General features: G+C 43.8%; 1 protein-coding gene across 1 annotated transcript; it reads left to right on the top strand.

Annotated features, from left to right (window-relative positions):
* Positions 1 to 495: 495 nt before the first annotated feature.
* On the top strand, positions 496 to 18,058 carry LOC115538431 (stonustoxin subunit alpha-like). Its single transcript, XM_030349996.1, has 4 exons — positions 496 to 753; positions 14,496 to 15,947; positions 16,677 to 17,158; positions 17,636 to 18,058. Exons 1-4 carry the CDS (start codon positions 654 to 656, stop codon positions 18,056 to 18,058), a joined length of 2,457 nt encoding a protein of 818 aa, XP_030205856.1. The 5' UTR covers positions 496 to 653.
* The last annotated feature ends 526 nt before the right edge of the window (positions 18,059 to 18,584 follow it).

Raw genomic sequence — 18,584 nt, 5'->3', positions numbered from 1 at the left:
TACGTAAGCTTCACGGACACATATATCAGGTTGGTTTTAAATGTGTACACTAAATCATAAGCATGGCAGATGTAGTACACTGGTGTCATATGGGTTGGGAGGGCAGGGAGGCTCTCCATCCTTATGTCTCAACATGATATTTATTATTTAATTTATTCATATGTTGGCCACTATTTACTCTCCCCATTCCATCCATCATTTTAAATTAAATTCAGTATTTTGATAAATATACCTTTCTGTAATTATAGTGGGAGGAATATAATGATTTTTATGGCATCCAATTCAAAACTAAATGACACTACAGGATAACACAGTACACACATCAACTTAGACACCAATATTTATATTGCATTAAAGTACAAAATGAGTTGACCCACAGCCAGTGTGTGGCCAAACATGGGGAATTCACTTATTCCAGCAGCCAATAGAATATAAAAAGATGCAATAATAAAAGAAAAAAAGTTATAGCATGTCCAGCATACATAAAATGGGTTACACATCAATTCAGGCTAAAAGGTCCTTCAATACAGAATAAATTAAAAAATTGGTGTGTGTGTGTGTGTGTGTGTGTGTGTGTGTGTGTGTGTGTGTGTGTGTGTGTGTGTGTGTGTGTGTGTGTGTGTGTGTGTGTGTGTGTGTGTGTGTGTTTTCAGATGGCCGTGGACAGTGGTAAGACCGTAGAGCTGGCAGCACTCGGCCGGCCCTTCAGTCTGGGGATGCTCTACGACTGTCGCAACGACTCACTGATCCCCGGTAAATAAATACAAGTCCAGAGTCTAACGGACAAGACACAAGATCTCTTATTGTCGTTATTTTAACTTATAACTGATTTGTGTTTTGGCTGAAATCAATTGATCTGGCCAAATGTCATTATGGATGTCTTTATTAGGTGAGTGCTGCAAGCAGCGCTCACCTATTGTTGTTCTTAAAAGGTGCCATGACATGCCACCAGGTCTGAGTGTGATCACACCACAACTGATGGCATGTCATGGGGCCTTTAAGGCAATGACACACCAACCAGATTATCGGTCGTCAGACAGTCTGGCGAGCTCGGTGACCTGAGTCTGTTCGGTGTGTGCTGTGTGATCGGCCGTCCTCAAAGCCGTCGGTGATCTTTTCAAGCCGATTGCACATGTTGAATCGCCCATGACCAAATCGGTCCGACTGCCTTATCCGCCGACCATCGGCAGTCGGAATAGTGTGTCAGGGCCTTCCAACCCATCACCACAGTCGGGTTGTCAGCATGTATTTATTATTTATTATGATTTAACATGGAAGTCCCTATATTCAGGCTGACTGCGATAACATACTGTGACAAAGACAGTGGCAACGCACACAATGCTGACCAAGATAATATGGACCTCATTCCATTTAATTAGGTCCACTTAATACAAGCAGAGCTCACAATTATCCATTAAACCATTTTCCACCACACTACATTACCCATGAGCCTCGTTGATTCTTAACAAGCAAGAATATTATTGTAATAGTTAAAGTTATGGCTAGATAATCGACTGTATATTATGGTATATCATTTAATATTATGGAATTGTTTGATTTATCCTTACAGCTTAGTAAAAAAATATTAGAGATTCTAGGATATCAATATAATTGTTCAAATAAATTGTAAACAATAAAAGGGTCACAGACAACTTTTACATTATTCTTCTGCTAAGAAATGTATGCACTAACAGTATTTCAAGACACTTTGGATAAAATGTTAACCAAATGACATTGTTTATAATGCAATATTATTTAAATGAATTTATCTTATCATAGTTCATGGTATGAAGGGGGATGAACCCATATACAGAAACATTTATTATAAATTAATAACCAGCTGGCTTAGGCATATGCCTACCAAGCACTAGATGACTCTTAAAAGACGTACATATAAACAAGTGTATGCCCTAATCACGTATACGTCATGCCTGATCACGTTATAAACAGCAAACACGATTGATCATTGCATTAAAAAAGAAAAATAAGTTGTTTCATAATGTAGCCAAGCGGAGGACATCCCTTTGGTATTTGAATGAATTTATTTGCTGATCTTGTCCCCCAACAACTCTTATGGTACGGCCACACCAAACGCGTTTTACTCGCGTTGGATAACGCATGTAACGCGCCTAACTTGACGCTTGATCATTGTGTGTCACAAAAATGGTTCAACGCGCCTGTGGCTGCGCTGGATTTAGAAGTCTGAGGTAGGAAACCCAAACGCCGCTGTGTTTGGGTGCATGATAGATCTTGGATCGGGTTAGATTAATTAATCTCGGATATAAATAACAATAATCGGGTTAATTAACTTCACATGGTGTGTCTGGTGTGTTTCCAGCATTCGTAGTGTTGATCAGCAGGTGCCATGCCGTAATTCCGACGCCTCATTGTTCCGACGTCTCAATAGTCCGAAATATTTCCCATTAGGTCGACATGCCACTCGGCATTTTTACATAGGGAACCATTGGTATAGGCGCGTAGACGCGTTACACGCGTTGAAGTTTCGCGTTAGGGGCGATAGACGCGGCAGACACACGTAATTACACACGTCAACGCAGTAACGCGCCCAACGCACCCACGCCCGGAGTTCAAAAAATTTAACTTTCAACGCTCCAACGCGTGATGCTTAGCCGCGATAGCCAATCAGCGTGGAGCTTGACCCGACGTCACTGGCAGAGAGTAGTGACGCTTGCACAGAAGCATACAGCCAACATCTTTCTTTATTCTGGGTGGAAATAGTAACATAGTTACGCCATTAAATGCGTTGACGTAAATTTTTTTAGCGAGAAATGTGCATTTTACTTTCATAATGTTCGCTCTGTGAATGTGAAGGATGTTTGGTTTGATAGTTATGACAAAGAGGGAACGCTCCATTCACTTGCATGGACAGCGTCTCTGGTTGCTAAGCAACCTCAAGGTCTTGGCGGACTATATCTCTGCTGATCAACACTACGAATGCTGGAAACACACCAGACACACCATGTGAAGTTATTTAACCCGATTATTGTTATTTATATCCGAGATTATTTAATCCAACCCGATCTAAGCTCTATCATGCACCCAAACACGGCAGCGTTTGGGTTTCCTACCTCGGACTCCTAAATCCAGCACAGCCACAGGCGCGTTAGGCGTGTTGAACCATTTTTGTGACACACAATGATCAAGCGTGAAGTTAGGCACGTTACACGCGTTATCCAACGCGAGTAACGCGTTTGGTGTGGCCGTAGCATAATGCGACGCTTCAACGCGTGTACACGTCTACGCGCCTATACCAATGGTTCCCTATGCAAAAATGCCGATTTTCGACGCCCCAAACGCGAGTAACGCGTTTGGTGTGGTCGTACCTTACGTCCTAACCCTAAATATGAAGATAAAGTGAAAAAGTTGTGCGGTTGTCAGCCTGGTTCTCCAGCGGAGTCTGCCTGGTAAAAGTTTGTACGCAATTGTATGCAAAGGACACGCGTAAAGCCGCTCCTCCTTTCCTGTCGGCATAGTCTTATGCACCCCTTTTTCTCTTTTTTCGCTGCACGGTCCTTGCTTTTACACTGCCCGATGTAAATTGCCTGCTTGAGCTAGCCCCCCAATTCACCCTCCCAGACCCTACACACATTGGCGGTTTATTGGGTTTCATTCTGATGTAAATGCGATGGCTCCGCGGTTCCGGGGGGGGGGGCTTGGGTAGAGTTGATGGTGCACTGTCTCAACAGGGACAACGCAGCGATATCATCATGAGCAGTTCTCACTGGAGAGAAAGTGAAATCCGCGAGCTGCTGATCATGTGAGAGAAGGTGATGCAATCATATTAAACGTATTAAAGACGTTGAAAGATGGCGCGATCTACGAGAGAGACGCAGAGAAACTGTCCTTACGAGGCTTTTGTCGGGATAAAAAAACAAGTGGTCAGCAAAATAAAGAATATGTTGGAGTTTTTACACTTGTGAATAGTTAATCGCATTTGTAACCTACAATCAGACGTGAACTCATTCATGCATGTGTACGGAAGAGGATTAGGGCCACACATGTAAAAAAAAATTAAGTTCTGACTTTATTCTCAGAATTCTGAGAAAAAAGTCAGAATTCTGACTTTAATCTCAGAATTCTGAGAATAAAGTCAGAATTCTGACATTAATCTCAGAATTCCGAGAAAAAAAGTCAGAATTCTGACTTTAATCTCAGAATTCTGACTTTTTTCTCAGAATTCTGAGATTAAAGTCAGAATTCTGACATTAATCTCAGAATTCTGAGAAAAAAGTCAGAATTCTGACATTAATCTCAGAATTCTGAGAAAAAAGTCAGAATTCTGACTTTAAAGTCAGAACTACGGGTATCTGTAAGGACCAACCTCCGTGGGAGAGACACTTTGCTTTATGCAGTAGGAGGAAACCTATGGAAAGACAAGAAGGCCACAATCCGGCCCTAGAATGGCGCGGTAAAAGTGCAAAACCTGTGCGGTTTGGCAAGAATTCCGTACGGTTTTGAATGACTAATAGCCGCGGCTATTAGTCATTCACTCCGGCTATTAGTTATTAACTCCGGCTATTAGTTATTCACTCCGGCTATTAGGTATGCAGAACGAGCCCTCCCTCTTCTTTGCTTGACCACTAAGTTTGAAGGCTGTCTAACCAATCAGTGAAGAGAAATACCAGACTAAAGTAACGCATTGTCGAGACTAGAGCTGCAGTGCCTCCATGTTTCGCCGTAACATAAAGCTGTGTTGTCTTTACTAGTTTCACTACAATGTAATGACCACCACTAGCTAGTGGAAAATACATTTGTGTCTAGTACACTGATATATTTGTATATGTTAGGCTATATATTGAGATGGCAGTGTTCGAAATACCCGTCAATATTCGGGGATGCCCTCATCCCCAGATTGTTCTCGATATGCAGTAGCCAGCTAGGCCATAACATTACAATATTTCATGGATGCAAGCAAGCCAAGACAATAAATCTATATATATAGCCTACATGACAACACACACACACACGCACACACAGACACACACACGCACACACGTTAAACACACTGGTATAGCAATAGGAGCCTGCATTGGCTAAAGTTGTTGGGATGCACGTTATTTTATAACAGGGAGGGGCAAAGTTGTGCATTACAATGCAAACACGACAATATTGGCACAGTTCTTGCGCACTCAGAAGAACATGAACTGAATAAATGCCAGGTATATAGCATATCGGAGACAGGCACACAATCAGTGCATTTGCAAATAAGAGCCTGCAGTATGACCGTTCTTGTGACATTATTTAACCATCCATCTACAGCTAATACGATCAGACAGATACATCATTGATCACATATAAGCCAACAACAAGCCCAACATCACCACGGCAGGTGCGCTCTCTCTCGCACATTCACACAATCACTCCAACTTCTCCAACTCCAAGGCAAAGCTGTTTGACTAAGACCACAAACAACCACAACTAACCAGCCTACATATCCACAACAATGCACAACAATCAGTTCTATACATTGCGTCTATCTTCTGTTTGGCGCACATGGCTAATGTGCATACTTGCACAGGACTGTCGGCTCCGCTTGTCAAAAAAATAGAACGTATTTGTGAATAAATGCTTTGAATTCTGAATACTGGACTTGGTGAGCTTGGTGAGTTGGCTATGGGACGTGCACTTTTACCGCGCCATTCTAGGGCCGGATTGTGGCTTTCTTGGACTTCCATAGGTTTCCTCCTACTGCATAAAGCAAAGTGTCTCTCCCACGGAGGTTGGTCCTCACAGATACCCGTAGTTCTGACTTTAAAGTCAGAATTCTGACTTTTTTCTCAGAATTCTGAGATTAATGTCAGAATTCTGACTTTTTTCTCAGAATTCTGAGATTAAAGTCAGAATTCTGACATTAATCTCAGAATTCTGAGATTAATTCTGACTTTTTATCTCAGAATTCTGAGATTAATGTCAGAATTCTGAGATTAATGTCAGAATTCTGACTTTATTCTCAGAATTCTGAGATTAAAGTCAGAATTCTGACTTTTTTCTCAGAATTCTGAGAATAAAGTCAGAACTTAATTTTTTTTTACATGTGTGGCCCTAATCCTCTTCCGTACATGTGGGTGTCTTCATTCATAAAAAAAAAAACATTCGGGAATATGCTTGTAACCCCTTCCTGGCGCTGGAAGTGTAATATTATTATTTAAAGATCCCATGCCATGCTATTTATGGATGCTTTAATATAGGTATTAGTGGGCTACAAACACAGTATTCAAAGACGTCCCCGAAATTCAGCCGTGGTGCAGAGTTACAGCAACTCCAAACCAGTCGCACATTGAGCTTCCCCCAAACGCGCTGTTTCGGTGGGCGTGTCAAGGCAGGTCAAGGAGGGGGGTGGGGGTGTGGCCCTGAGCAGCTTGTAGCCACAGTACAATGCGCTCTGGTTACGGTGGGCGTGTCAAGGAGGGGGGTGGGGGTGTGGCCCTGAGCAGCTTGTAGCCACAGTACCATGCGCTCGCCGCTCTGTTGACCGTGGATGTATCGCAATGGCTCGTAGAAACCCATATTATACAGATATCTATATAATATAATATAATATATGATGTATATTATCACCTAGCCCTGCATGCGCTCTGTTTACGGTGGATGTATCGCAATGGCTCTTATAAACCCATATTATACATAGATATCTATATCACAGTGGCGGCGCCAGAAATAATTTGTTGCAGTTGCTTAACAGTTGCTGTATGAATTCAAGAGGTTGCTGGTCAAAAAAAAAAACCTTGATCAAAACACCTGAATTTGGCAGAGGCACGGCCGGGAAGACATTTTCGGCACGGGTTGGGGTGGTTGCGGTCCCGTACGAGGCAAGTTTACAGTACCGTAACAACACAGACTAATCGCACCACTGTGATTGAGTGTGATCGTATCATTTGACAGTTCAACGTGCGCTATCTTTCTCCCTCTCCCTCACACACGCACAGATATAAAGACGTAAAGACATAGAACAATATAGAGGAAGATCTTTAAGAAGGACAACATGAAAATAGCCCAGCGGCATGTACACATTCACTGCTAGTCCAGGTGGCACTGCGGCCACACGACATATAACAAACAACATAGTTCTCTCAATCAACAGCCCGTCAGCAGTCCCCCAACTACAAGGTTAGCTGTCCTGTCAATAGTGGTGAATTGCACATCTCAGACCCACCGTCGCCACGGTACATTCCAAAGCATTCACATTAGTTGCGCGATACGTCTCAAATGTAGGCCTATGTGGAACATTAATACAATAGTTGCTATTATGGTTGATACTATTATACTTCATAATACTTCAATTAAGGGCGGATCATACCAGGCTACGATAAACCCATCCTTTGGCATGAGCCAAACCTAGAATCTAGTTCTACTTCAAAACAAAATCACATGGGCCCCAAGTCAATATGCTGCGACGGGCAAACTTAATAACCAAACGGCCTACCTTAAATCGATGTCTTGATCACAGGACGTCTTGCAATATTCCACTTTAATCCATACGGTTTAACACACCAACATTGCTAGCAAGCATGTGCTAACATTGTATTGCTAATTCAGAACTGTGTAGGCTACAATATTTTCTTCCGTTTCTTGACCTCAGCATAACCCCCCTCCGAACAACTGCCAAGTCCAACACAAGTCTGGCTATTAACGAGCCCATCCTCAGCCTCGCCATCGCGAGTCGTGTTTGAACTTGATTTCTTTCGAAATAGTAAAAACTTGTCCATATTTTTTAAGCGCCAACGAGCCGGCAACGAACATCTCTGACTGATAATCTCGCCGCGAGATGTCCGCATATTTGAAATGTTATTTATTTTTCGTAAGACTATGCTATTAATGAAATTATTGTTTCATGTACATTAAATAATAATTAATTAATATTGTACATATTGCTTGGGATAGTTTGTGTTAATTGTGTGTATGTTTTTTTTTTTAATCTGTTCATGTCGCTTACAGAGTGTGTGCATGCCCAACGCTCGGGAACTGGGCACGGTGAGGGGGAGGGGAGGAGAGGAGAGTCCCAGGCTGACTCGCGTTGATTTGAACGACAGTCCAGTCACGGCCCTGAAATGTTGACGCTACTCACTGATTATGCACTTAAAGGCCCACTATGCAACTTCGGGCATGTCTTCGCTGTTTTCTTGGTTTTGGCACGCACATTTCTCTACACAGCGCCCCCTAAAGCTTCGTAGTAGATATTTCACAACACTGTCGTAACAACTCGTTGACGTCCCTTCCCCATGCTCTTCTACGCGAGCCATGTGCATTTGTTTTCAAAGAAGCCGGCGAATGCGCGGAGCCATGTCCGAAATAGATGTTCATAAAGTGTAGGCAAGGTTATACATTTTTAAAATGGTGTATTTGCATTGCAATAAACATAAATCCATCATTTTTTATAGTTGACGGGGAGAATTTATACCCTAGGTTATAATTATTTTATCTTAGGTTGAACAGAACAATCAGTGTAAGAGGTTTGGCCAACATAATAATCGAAATAAACAAGAACCTGGATTCGGGGATTCAGTCTGTATCTGGGGGACGAGACAGACGAACAGCAAAACACCCATGGAAACAAAGGTGTTTATATGGTTGCAACCAAGCAAGCTAGAAACAAACAGGGCTCACAACAAAACGGTCGAGAAAACAATTTTTACAGGGCTCAAAAAAATGGTTGAGCAAACACATGTGTACAAAGACTATCAGAATCAAGAATATTACGCAGACAAAGTTCACCCAAGGGTACTTTCAATTTCAAAAGCAACACGGCCGAGTCGGCGTCTGATTTGCAGTCTTCTTTTTCTTTCAGTTCACGCTATTCCTGAAAAGCTTGCCCAACGTTTACTCGTGTCTGGCCTCTCTGTCGGTCTGTCTCCCTTTTCTCTTCTTCTGTTCCTCCGACATTGGGTTTCTCTGTCTCTTTTTAGTCGGCTGATCTATGATGAATATAACAATCAATTAGTTACTTGTGTTTATATCGAGCCGGTTCCGTGTTTGTGGGTCTGTGCCGTAAAGCAATTCGTTACTGTAGTGACCATAGTAGTGACCCTTGCACAGAAGCATACGGCCGACATCTTTCTTTTTTCTGGGTGGAAATAGTAACATAGTTACGCCATTAAATGCGTTTATGGAAACATTTTTAGCGAGAAATGTGCATTTTACTTTCAGAATGTTCGCTCGGTGAATGTGAAGGATGTTTGGTTTGATAGTTATGACGAAGGGTGAACGCTCCGTTCACTTGCATGGACAGAGTCTCTGGCTGCTAAGCAACCTCAACGTCTTGGCGGACTATTTCTCTGCTGATCAACACTACGAATGCTGGAAACACACCAGACACACCATGTGAAGTTATTTAACCCGATTATCGTTATTTATGAGTCCTTAGCCCAAGTGAAGGAGTTCAAGTACCTCGGGGTCTTGTTCGCGAGTGAGGGTACTATGGAGCGTGAGATTGGCCGGAGAATCAGAGCAGCGGGGGCGGTATTGCGTTCGCTTTACCGCACCGTTGTTACGAAAAGAGAGCTGAGCCGCAAGGCAAAGCTCTCGATCTACCGGTCGATCTTCGTTCCTATCCTCACCTATGGTCATGAGGGTTGGGTGATGACCGAAAGGACGAGATCGCGGGTAAAAGCGGCCGAGATGAGTTTTCTCAGAAGTGTGGCTGGCGTCTCGGGATAGGGTGAGAAGCTCAGTAATCCGTGAGGAACTCGGATTAGAGCCGCTGCTCCTTTACTTAGAAAGGAGTCAGCTGAGGTGGTTCGGGCATCTGGCAAGGATGCCTACTGGGCGCCTCCCTTTGGAGGTGTTTCAGGCACGTCCATTGGGGAGGAGACCTCGGGGAAGACCCAGGACTAGGTGGAGAGATTATATCTCAACACTGGCCTGGGAACGCCTCGGGATCCCCCCGTCAGAGCTGGTCAATGTGGCCCGGGAAAGGGAAGTCTGGAGCCCCCTGCTTGAGCTGCTCCCCCCGCGACCCGACCCCGGATAAACGGATGACGATGAGATGAGATCGTTATTTATATCCGAGATTATTTAATCTAACCCGATCTAAACTCTATCATGCACCCAAACACGGCGGCGTTTGGGTTTCCTACCTCGGACAACAATTTCCTCGCAACTGGCTGTTTATATCTAGCCGGTGCCATGTTTGGGTGTGTGTCTGTGCCGTAAAGCATTTTCGAAACTACAATCTGACTACATTTTCGAGGATACTTCCGCTGCGTCACATCCGGATTGTGTCGGTCCGAACAGATCAAGTTGCATATGCGCTTTTTCACTGGAGAGGCGACATGGGGAAATGACACACCCACCAATCAACCCAGAAATGGATGCAGAACCATCAGCATAACTCTCAACCTGCATACTTAATGTAATTTTGGCTAAAAAAGTTGCATAGTGGGCCTTTAATCTGGTGATTCATATGACAGGAATGGTCGGTATGGTGACGGGTACCGCATTCGGCCATAGGTTTAGTTGAACTTATTTAATACCATTTTACGGAAAATGGCATTATTTCAAATATGTTGTTTGTGTTTGACAAAAAATCAGGGGTTGCTCTGGGGTTTCTGAGTAATTGCTTGGAGTTGCTATAGCAACGGCAAGCAACCGTTTGGCGCCGCCCCTGCTATATCATATAATCTATAATATATATTATCACCTGGCCCTGAGCAGCTTGTAGCCACGGTACCATGCGCTCTGTTTACGGTGGATGTATCGCAATGGCTCTTAGAAACCCATTTTATACATACATATCTATATCATAATATATATTATCACGGCCAAAAGCTGTGTGAGCCTCCAGACGATCAAACGACCGCGTCTTCTTCGATTGATGTGGAAGTGGAAGAACCAGAGACGTCGGAGAACCCGACGAAGTCCTTTGCGATTCATTATATCGTCTGCACACAGGTTTTGGCCGTGATAATATGTATTATTTGATATAGATATCTATGTATTATATGATATTATTTAGATGTAGAGCCCCAGGACTGTAACGCTGCTGGAGTTGTTATTAGGATCTAAACAACACGTCGGACTCTCGTCTCTGGTATTTCTACAACGAGACTCGTAGTGGGGGTTATCTCAGCCATGGTTGAGAATGAATTGGGGGAAAGGAACTTTGGCTTTGACTCCCTGAAGTACATGAACCACGACATGGAGGAGAAGGGGATTGTTGGCCGCGAATGTATCCCGCTTGAGCCCTGCTTCCCGCCGCCTCGGCAGCGGTCAGCGCTAATCCCCGCCTCCTGAAGCGGTGGTCCATCGGCAGCGAGGCTCCGGCGGGAGACGACCGCGGTCAACAATCCCTTTCTCCTCCATGTTGTGGTTCATGCCTACTTCAGGGAGTCAAAGCCAATGTTCCTTTCACCCAATTCATTCTCAACCATGGCTGAGATAACCCCCACTACGAGTCTCGTTGTAGAAATACCAGAGACGAGAGTCCGACGTATTATGCGCCATCACACCAACAGCAGAACGGTTATCCAAATAACAAGGAAGTGTACAACACTTGCGTTACAGTCCTGGAGCTCTATATCTAAATAATATCATATAATACATAGATATCTATATCAAATAATACATTTTATCACGGCCAAAAGCTGTGTGCACGTCCAGACGATATAATGAATCACAAAGGACTTCGTCGGGTTCTCCGACGTCTCTGGTTCTTCCACTTCCACATCAATCTGTAGTAGACAGAACCGCGCGCTGCCTGCTGCCTGCTGCCGGCGCAAGGCACCACCGCCCGGCTGCCCGCTGCCGGGCGGTGGTGCTTCACGGCGGTGGTGCCTCGCGCCGCGGCAACCGGCGGCAGGCAGCATGTCGCAGTTCATGTACTTCGATGTCGTTCTGCCATTGCATTCAAAATTCTGTAACTAGCCTGTTACTACGAACTAAGCAACCACCATACACGTATTAGCATTTAGCACTAGCACAATCACGACTCCTTCAGAATTCTTGTGGGTGGTTACGAACCAACCAAGTGGGCAGGGCCATGAATAATAGTTTGACAACGCTACGTCACAGTGTCACCTTATCCAGATTGGCTCATTTCTTCTGCCTTTTTCCTTTCATTGCCTATTGCATTCAGCAGACACACTGCATAGATTTCAAACTTACCACAGCTCACAAACTTATTCAGACCTATGTTATTTAACAAACAACAGGAAAAATGTGATTTTAATGGCATGGGCTCTTTAAGGTTACTATATAAATGTGTTAACGAACAGGATCCTGAATGCTTAGCAGTTGATGGCGAATTAGCTAAATCTCCTGTTTACCAATAGATGTTATTAAATGAAATGTCCATGACAAACAAATAAAGATATAACAAATATACATTTATTTGTGCTATATCGAAGTCCCTTAAAGTCCCTTTAAGAAAACCCTTAAACAAAATAACAAATGCATGTAAAATGGAATTGCATTTTAAACCTCAATAACATATGAACACATATAACATGAAATGATTTGCCTGCGGTGAACCACTTCAACCTTTTTAAATGTATCTACTACCAAGCGCTTGGGTTTCTAACTGTTGGGGCCCATAAGTTGGTGCACATGGAGAAAACCAATCCTTAGTTGCTTTAAGGAGAAACGACACCCTCAGGTCCCGTCCACACGAAGCCGAAACAGCCGAAACCGTTACGGTTTCGATCTATCCGGTTTCGCAGTATCTCCGTAAAGACGTAATCAAGCGAAACCGGGTAGATCTGTAGAAACGCTGTAGTACACATTCCAGGCCCATAAGGGGCGCTGCTTCTGCTACAGAAATCCTTGTTGTTGTGAGTTCTGAGACTCTGCAGGCTTAACAGTCATTGGCTAGAGGGTCGAGGGGTGGGGCGATGACGTCATGGTTCACGGTTTCAGTCGGTTTCAGGCGTCCACACGAATCCAAAACGAAACCGGGTAGATTTTAAACCACCTCCGAGGGTGGTTTCAGAAGTTTGCGGTTTCGGTCAGCGGATTCGCCGGCTTCGTGTGGACGGAAGGCCGAACTGTACAAGACCTTTGCGGTTTCGCCATGAAATCGGCTTCGTGTGGACGGGGCCTCAGTCCTCCGTTTCTCACGTATCTGCAGGAGTGAACGAGCAGCACGGCAGAGTCAACGAGCTGAGTCAACGAGCTTGGTTAACAACAAAACGATGAAGGCGAGATGGAAAAACATTATAATCCAGTGTGCAACGCAGGTCCGGTAGCAGAGTCCCTCCTTGGTTAGCCGCAGCAGCTAACCAACGCCGCCAAAGTATTTTTTCCTCTCCAGTGGAATAGAAAGTCACGAACTTCCAGTGGCACACAACGTTTCTCTGCTAGAGGATACCCGTGCCAACACTCAATAAGATACTAGCATAAAATACTAAGTATTCCATCTACAAATATCACACTTTTTGTTAAGCTCAGGCACTAATGCTCGAGTTCCTGGGTTTTAACAAACCCGTCTCTGATTGGCTAAGAGTGCATCAGTACATAAATCGTATTGGCTTATGTTACTTTGCTTGACCACATTGAAAATGCCTTACAAGCCACCACAAAACAAAGGAGTAACGGTCATGCAGTTTATTTTTCTTTATTCACAAATTAAATAAAATACACTATTTATTCATTAAACGGTATTTATCCGCATATGAAATAAGCAAATTAGTATTCATCTAACTGTCTTTTTGTAGGTCCCTACATGCTAATTATTCTAAAGTGGTGTAGACTCTGTGCGCAGCCCCGCATTCTCCAGTGAACCAAGAAAGCCTGTGCCGTGACGAACGGGGATTTGACCCCCTCGGTTTTACACAGGAAACTAGAGCTAAGACGTGAAATCAAACCTCCGTTCCTAGCCTACTCACCATTAGAAGAGCTGTAGGCGAATAAGCCTCAACAGAGACTCTGCTTGCGTCAAACAGCAAAGTCTCAGAGCTTGGCGTCTTAAATCTTTTGTGGACTTTTGTCAAAACCTCCTGCCTTTCTATACGTGTAGTATCACTCAAAAATACTTAATGTCGGGTCGCCATGATTGTTGTATATAGGCCTATGGAGGGGGGTTCCGTTTCATTTAATATTGCATAGTTTCCAATAACTCCCGCTCAGCCCCTCGCAGCTTAGCCTACGCGTGACCGTGACGAGTGTGTCTCTACCCTTCCGGGAGTAGTAGCAGGATTTGAAAAAATCATATTACTTCAGAATAATCTGGCGGGCCAGATATTATGTCTGGTGGGCCAGTTATGGCCCGCGGGCCGCCAGTTGCCGGCCCCTGTTCTAGAGTGTAAAGTGTGAGTTAAAGCAACGATGTGTTCAGAATATAGACTAGCCTATATCTCTTTATTTCTCCAGACATAAACACATTGACCTTTAACATTTATTTTTAGGTTGACCTTACTGGTTTCATAGGAAAAGCATTTTTTTTCAGTAGGAAACCATGCGCTGATGTATAAAGAAATGTATACGTTTTATATGTTTTCCTCTGATTAAGGATTGATTTGTTTTCTCTTTGTCTTCTTCTGAAGCTCTGTCACTTTGGGACCGGGAAGCCTTGGAGAAATATACAGATGAAAGACCACAACCCAACAGTGACTTTGAGATAGTTGCATCCGACTCCATTGAAGACAAATTTTCTGCATTGAATGTTGATGGTTCCATGAAAGCCAGTTTTCTCTGTGGACTGGTTGAGATAGAAGGCTCTGCTAAATTTCTATCAAATTCTAAGAGTTCCAGGAATCAGGCTAGAGTGACACTAAAATACTATACCACCACCAAGTTTCAACAGCTGTCAATGAATCACCTTGGTCAAGGTAATATGAAGTATTCAGATGTGTTGAAGTCGGAACAAGCAACACACGTAGTGACAGGAATCCTTTATGGGGCACTAGCCTTCTTTGTGTTTGACCGTGAAGTGTCAAAAAAGGAAGATCGACAAGACATCGAGGGCAATCTAAAGGGGCTGATCCAGAAGATACCCAAATTGACGATAGACAGTCAAGGTAATCTGAACATGGCAGACAAGGACAAGGAAAATGTTGACAAGTTCTCCTGCAAGTTCCATGGGTACTTTAACCTTGAGAAACACCCTGTGTCCTTTGATGAGGCTATAAAAGTATATCAAAGCCTACCTCAGCTAATCGGTACCAAAGGAGAGAACGCAGTGCCGCTGAAGGTCTGGTTATTGCCACTGAAGGCTCTAGATTCTGCTGCTGCTGAACTGGTTCGAGAGATAAGTGATAGATTAGTCAGGGATGCTCAGAATGTCCTGGAGGACCTCAGCGAGCTGGTAAGGACATGCAACGATGCAGAAAAATGTGAAATATTTCAGCATTTTCCACAGATCAACAAAAAGGTAAAAGCTTTCAAAGAACTGGTTTCTCAGTATAAACTGGAATTCGAGAGTAATATGGCAAAGAATATCCCATTGATCCGAGGAGGAAGAGAGAAGGAAGGTGTTCTCGCAGAGATCCTGAAAAAAGTACATTCTTCCCCCTTCAAAATAAATGAACTGAATCAGTGGATGGAATCCAAAGAGATAGAAATTAAAACCATCTGCTCGTGGATTGACAAAATGCCTAACCTGACGATTCTTACCAATCCCAGGACTCTGCACCATGAATTACACAGTGGAGATATCCCGCATGCTGTGTGCTTTGCTTTTACCTCCCTCGAAACCCCAGAGCCTTACCTCTCAGCTCTGTCCAATTTCTTGGATGAAACCCAACCAGACAACGTGCCATGTGCTTATGTGGAAAAGGAACAATGGTTCTTCTCAAATGACGTAATGGATAAAGTGAAAGAGAAATTAAAGCTCTTCCAAGATTTTGCAGAAGCCAACAAGGAGAGCAACAGCATTAAGTTTCTAACAGCTGCAATAAGAGATGATGAAAAGAAAGGTGCAACTCTCCAACTCTACAAGGATGGCTCCTTAGTCACCGACAACTTTGAACCACCTTTGAAGCCGAAGATGATCCCAGGTGACATAACCCATAACAGTGTAACACTGAATATTTCCCCACCTCGATCTGGGTTGACAACTGTCACCGACTACACTATTGAGTTCTGTGTCGATGGAGACGATTTTTGGCATCAACAAATGGAGACTAAGGCTGGAGATGTCACGGTGTCCGGCTTGAAGATTAACGAGGAGTATCAGTTCAGGTGTAGAGCGAAGTGCGAAGTTGGCCTCGGTCCGGCCTTTGAAGCTAAAATTAAAACCTTACCATGCAGTCCTCCAGAAAAACTACATGTGGAAGGTTATCCTACAGAGTTAGCAGTCAGCTGGGAGGAACCATCTGACCTTGGACGTGGAGTGGAGATCAAGCAATACATATTAGAATATGCTGAAACATCTCTAGAAGTGAAACCTGAAGAGTGTATATGGAGCAAACTCACAGCCAACGAGTCACAACGAGTCAAAGTCATTCCAGGGCTGCAGCCTTCAACGCGATACACTGTCCGGGTCAGATGTGTCTGTGGAGTTGCTGGCCTTGGCAAAGAGGAATCAGTAGTTGTGTTCACAAAAAAGCCATATGAGCGGTTAGCAGAAACTGTTAAGAAAGAAAGCAGGAAGATAAAAGGACTTCCAGGTACTCTTGATGTTTACCTTCTTCCTCTGAAAGCCAAGTCTATGAATGTAGAGGGATGCCAGCGCTTCATATTTGGAAAAGACTCTTTTAAACGGAATTGCACCTTCATGGTTCTAGGAGCCACTGGGGCGGGGAAGTCCACCCTGATCAACAGGATGATCAACTACATCCTGGGGGTCACATGGGACGATACCTTTAGATTCAAGTTGGTAGACGAAGACACAAACAAGTCTCAGGCTCACAGCCAGACCTCTGAAGTCACCGTGTACAAGCTCAACCACCGAGAGTGCTTCCAGATCGACTACTCCCTGACTATTGTGGACACACCGGGTTTCGGCCACACGGGAGGCAAAGATAAAGATTTGTTGATTGTACCTAAGTTACAAAGGCTTTTCTCAGCTAAACATGGAGTCAGCGAGATTGATGCCATCTGCTTCGTGGCCCAAGCATCTCTCGCTCGGCTTACAGAATCACAGAAACATGTCTTTAACTCTGTACTCAACATATTTGGCAAAGATGTGGCAGAGAACATCCGGATTTTGGTGACATTCTCAGATGGCACAAAACCTCCGGTTCTCGAGGTGATCAAAGAAGCTGAGGTCCCCTGGTTTCAAGATGAAGATGGTTCACCAATTCACTTCAAATTCAATAACTCTGACGAAAAGTTATGTGGTCCGTTGGGTGAGGTTAATAAATTGTTTTGGAACATGGGAAAGGAAAGCATGGAGAAAATATTTTCTGATCTGGAGGCAATTAATGCCAAGAGCTTGACCTTAACCAAGGAGGTACTCAGACAGAGAGCTCAGCTGGAGAACTCCATTGAGAATCTCCATAATAAACTGAATTTGGGTTTAGCTAAACTTGGGGAGATAGAGCAAGAACGTAATATTCTCCAAACATATGAGATGGCAATCACACACAGCAAGCCATTTGAGTATGAGATCAGTATCACAAAGCCTGTTCAAGTTAAAGCCAAAGAATCTTCACTTAACTGTAAGACATGTAAGGTCACTTGCCACAAATCATGCAGGGCATTATTTGGTGTCCGTTATTTGTGTGAGGTCTTTACCTGGGAGGCTACCTGCGTCGAATGCAAGTGCCCTCTATCGGCGCATGTCCATGATGGTTTCTATTGGGGCTCCGAGACGGTGAAAGAGAAACGAACCTACGAGGAGCTGAAAAAAAAGTATGAGGAGGCCTCTAAGGCAGCAATGTCCATTGGTGACATCATCAAACAGATGGAGCAGGAGTACGACTGCCTAAAGGACGAGTTGGTCATGCTGATGGAGCGCGCAGCCCAGTGTCTCAACACCCTGAAGGAGATCGCTCTGAGGCCCGATCCACTGACAATACCTCAATACATCGACCTGCTGATGGAAGGAGAGCGTGGCTACCCGGAGCGCAAAAATCAACTCCTGGAGCTAAAGAAAAAGGCCTTTACCATGGAGAATGTTGCTAGCGGGGCCACAGTCATGTTAGCGGGGCCACAGTCATGTTGAGGCAGGACAGATCCAGTGGTTAGTACCTCTCCCAGCGCAAAAGGGACTGGATCCATTTAACAACATGTCCTTTACATATTAAGGCTTTTGATTTATTTTAATTACAAGGATGCTCTTGATGAGAATTAACAGAGTAATGAAACTGCTAGAAATTAAACATCTTGGTAAACATGTTGTGTTGCAAAAACATATATATATATACATTGGGACGCCAATTGGCACAGTAAAATGCATAATACGCTATATGTGAATTCATTTTCCTAATTAAAAATAGAGCGTTTGTTCAGCTCAGTTGCTGTTCGGCAACTGAGCTACACTTTCTCTCTTCTGTTGAACCTTGACTGACAACCTGTTTGCTCTCTGGCTGAGGTAACATTGAGTGAGACTTCTGTGATTCGCTCACTCTAGATCACGATGTTGAAATGAAAAAATAAGTGTATTATCCTGATTGTGTTTGTGTTTGTTTTGTTCTGTGTACTTTATATGCTTGGCAGCACTCCCCACTCCAGCTGGAACACTGAGTCAC

This window comes from Gadus morhua, unplaced genomic scaffold (genome assembly GCF_902167405.1).
Source record: "Gadus morhua unplaced genomic scaffold, gadMor3.0, whole genome shotgun sequence".
NCBI classification, from domain to species: Eukaryota; Metazoa; Chordata; class Actinopteri; order Gadiformes; family Gadidae; genus Gadus; species Gadus morhua.
This window is presented reverse-complemented; position numbering and strand designations above follow the sequence as displayed.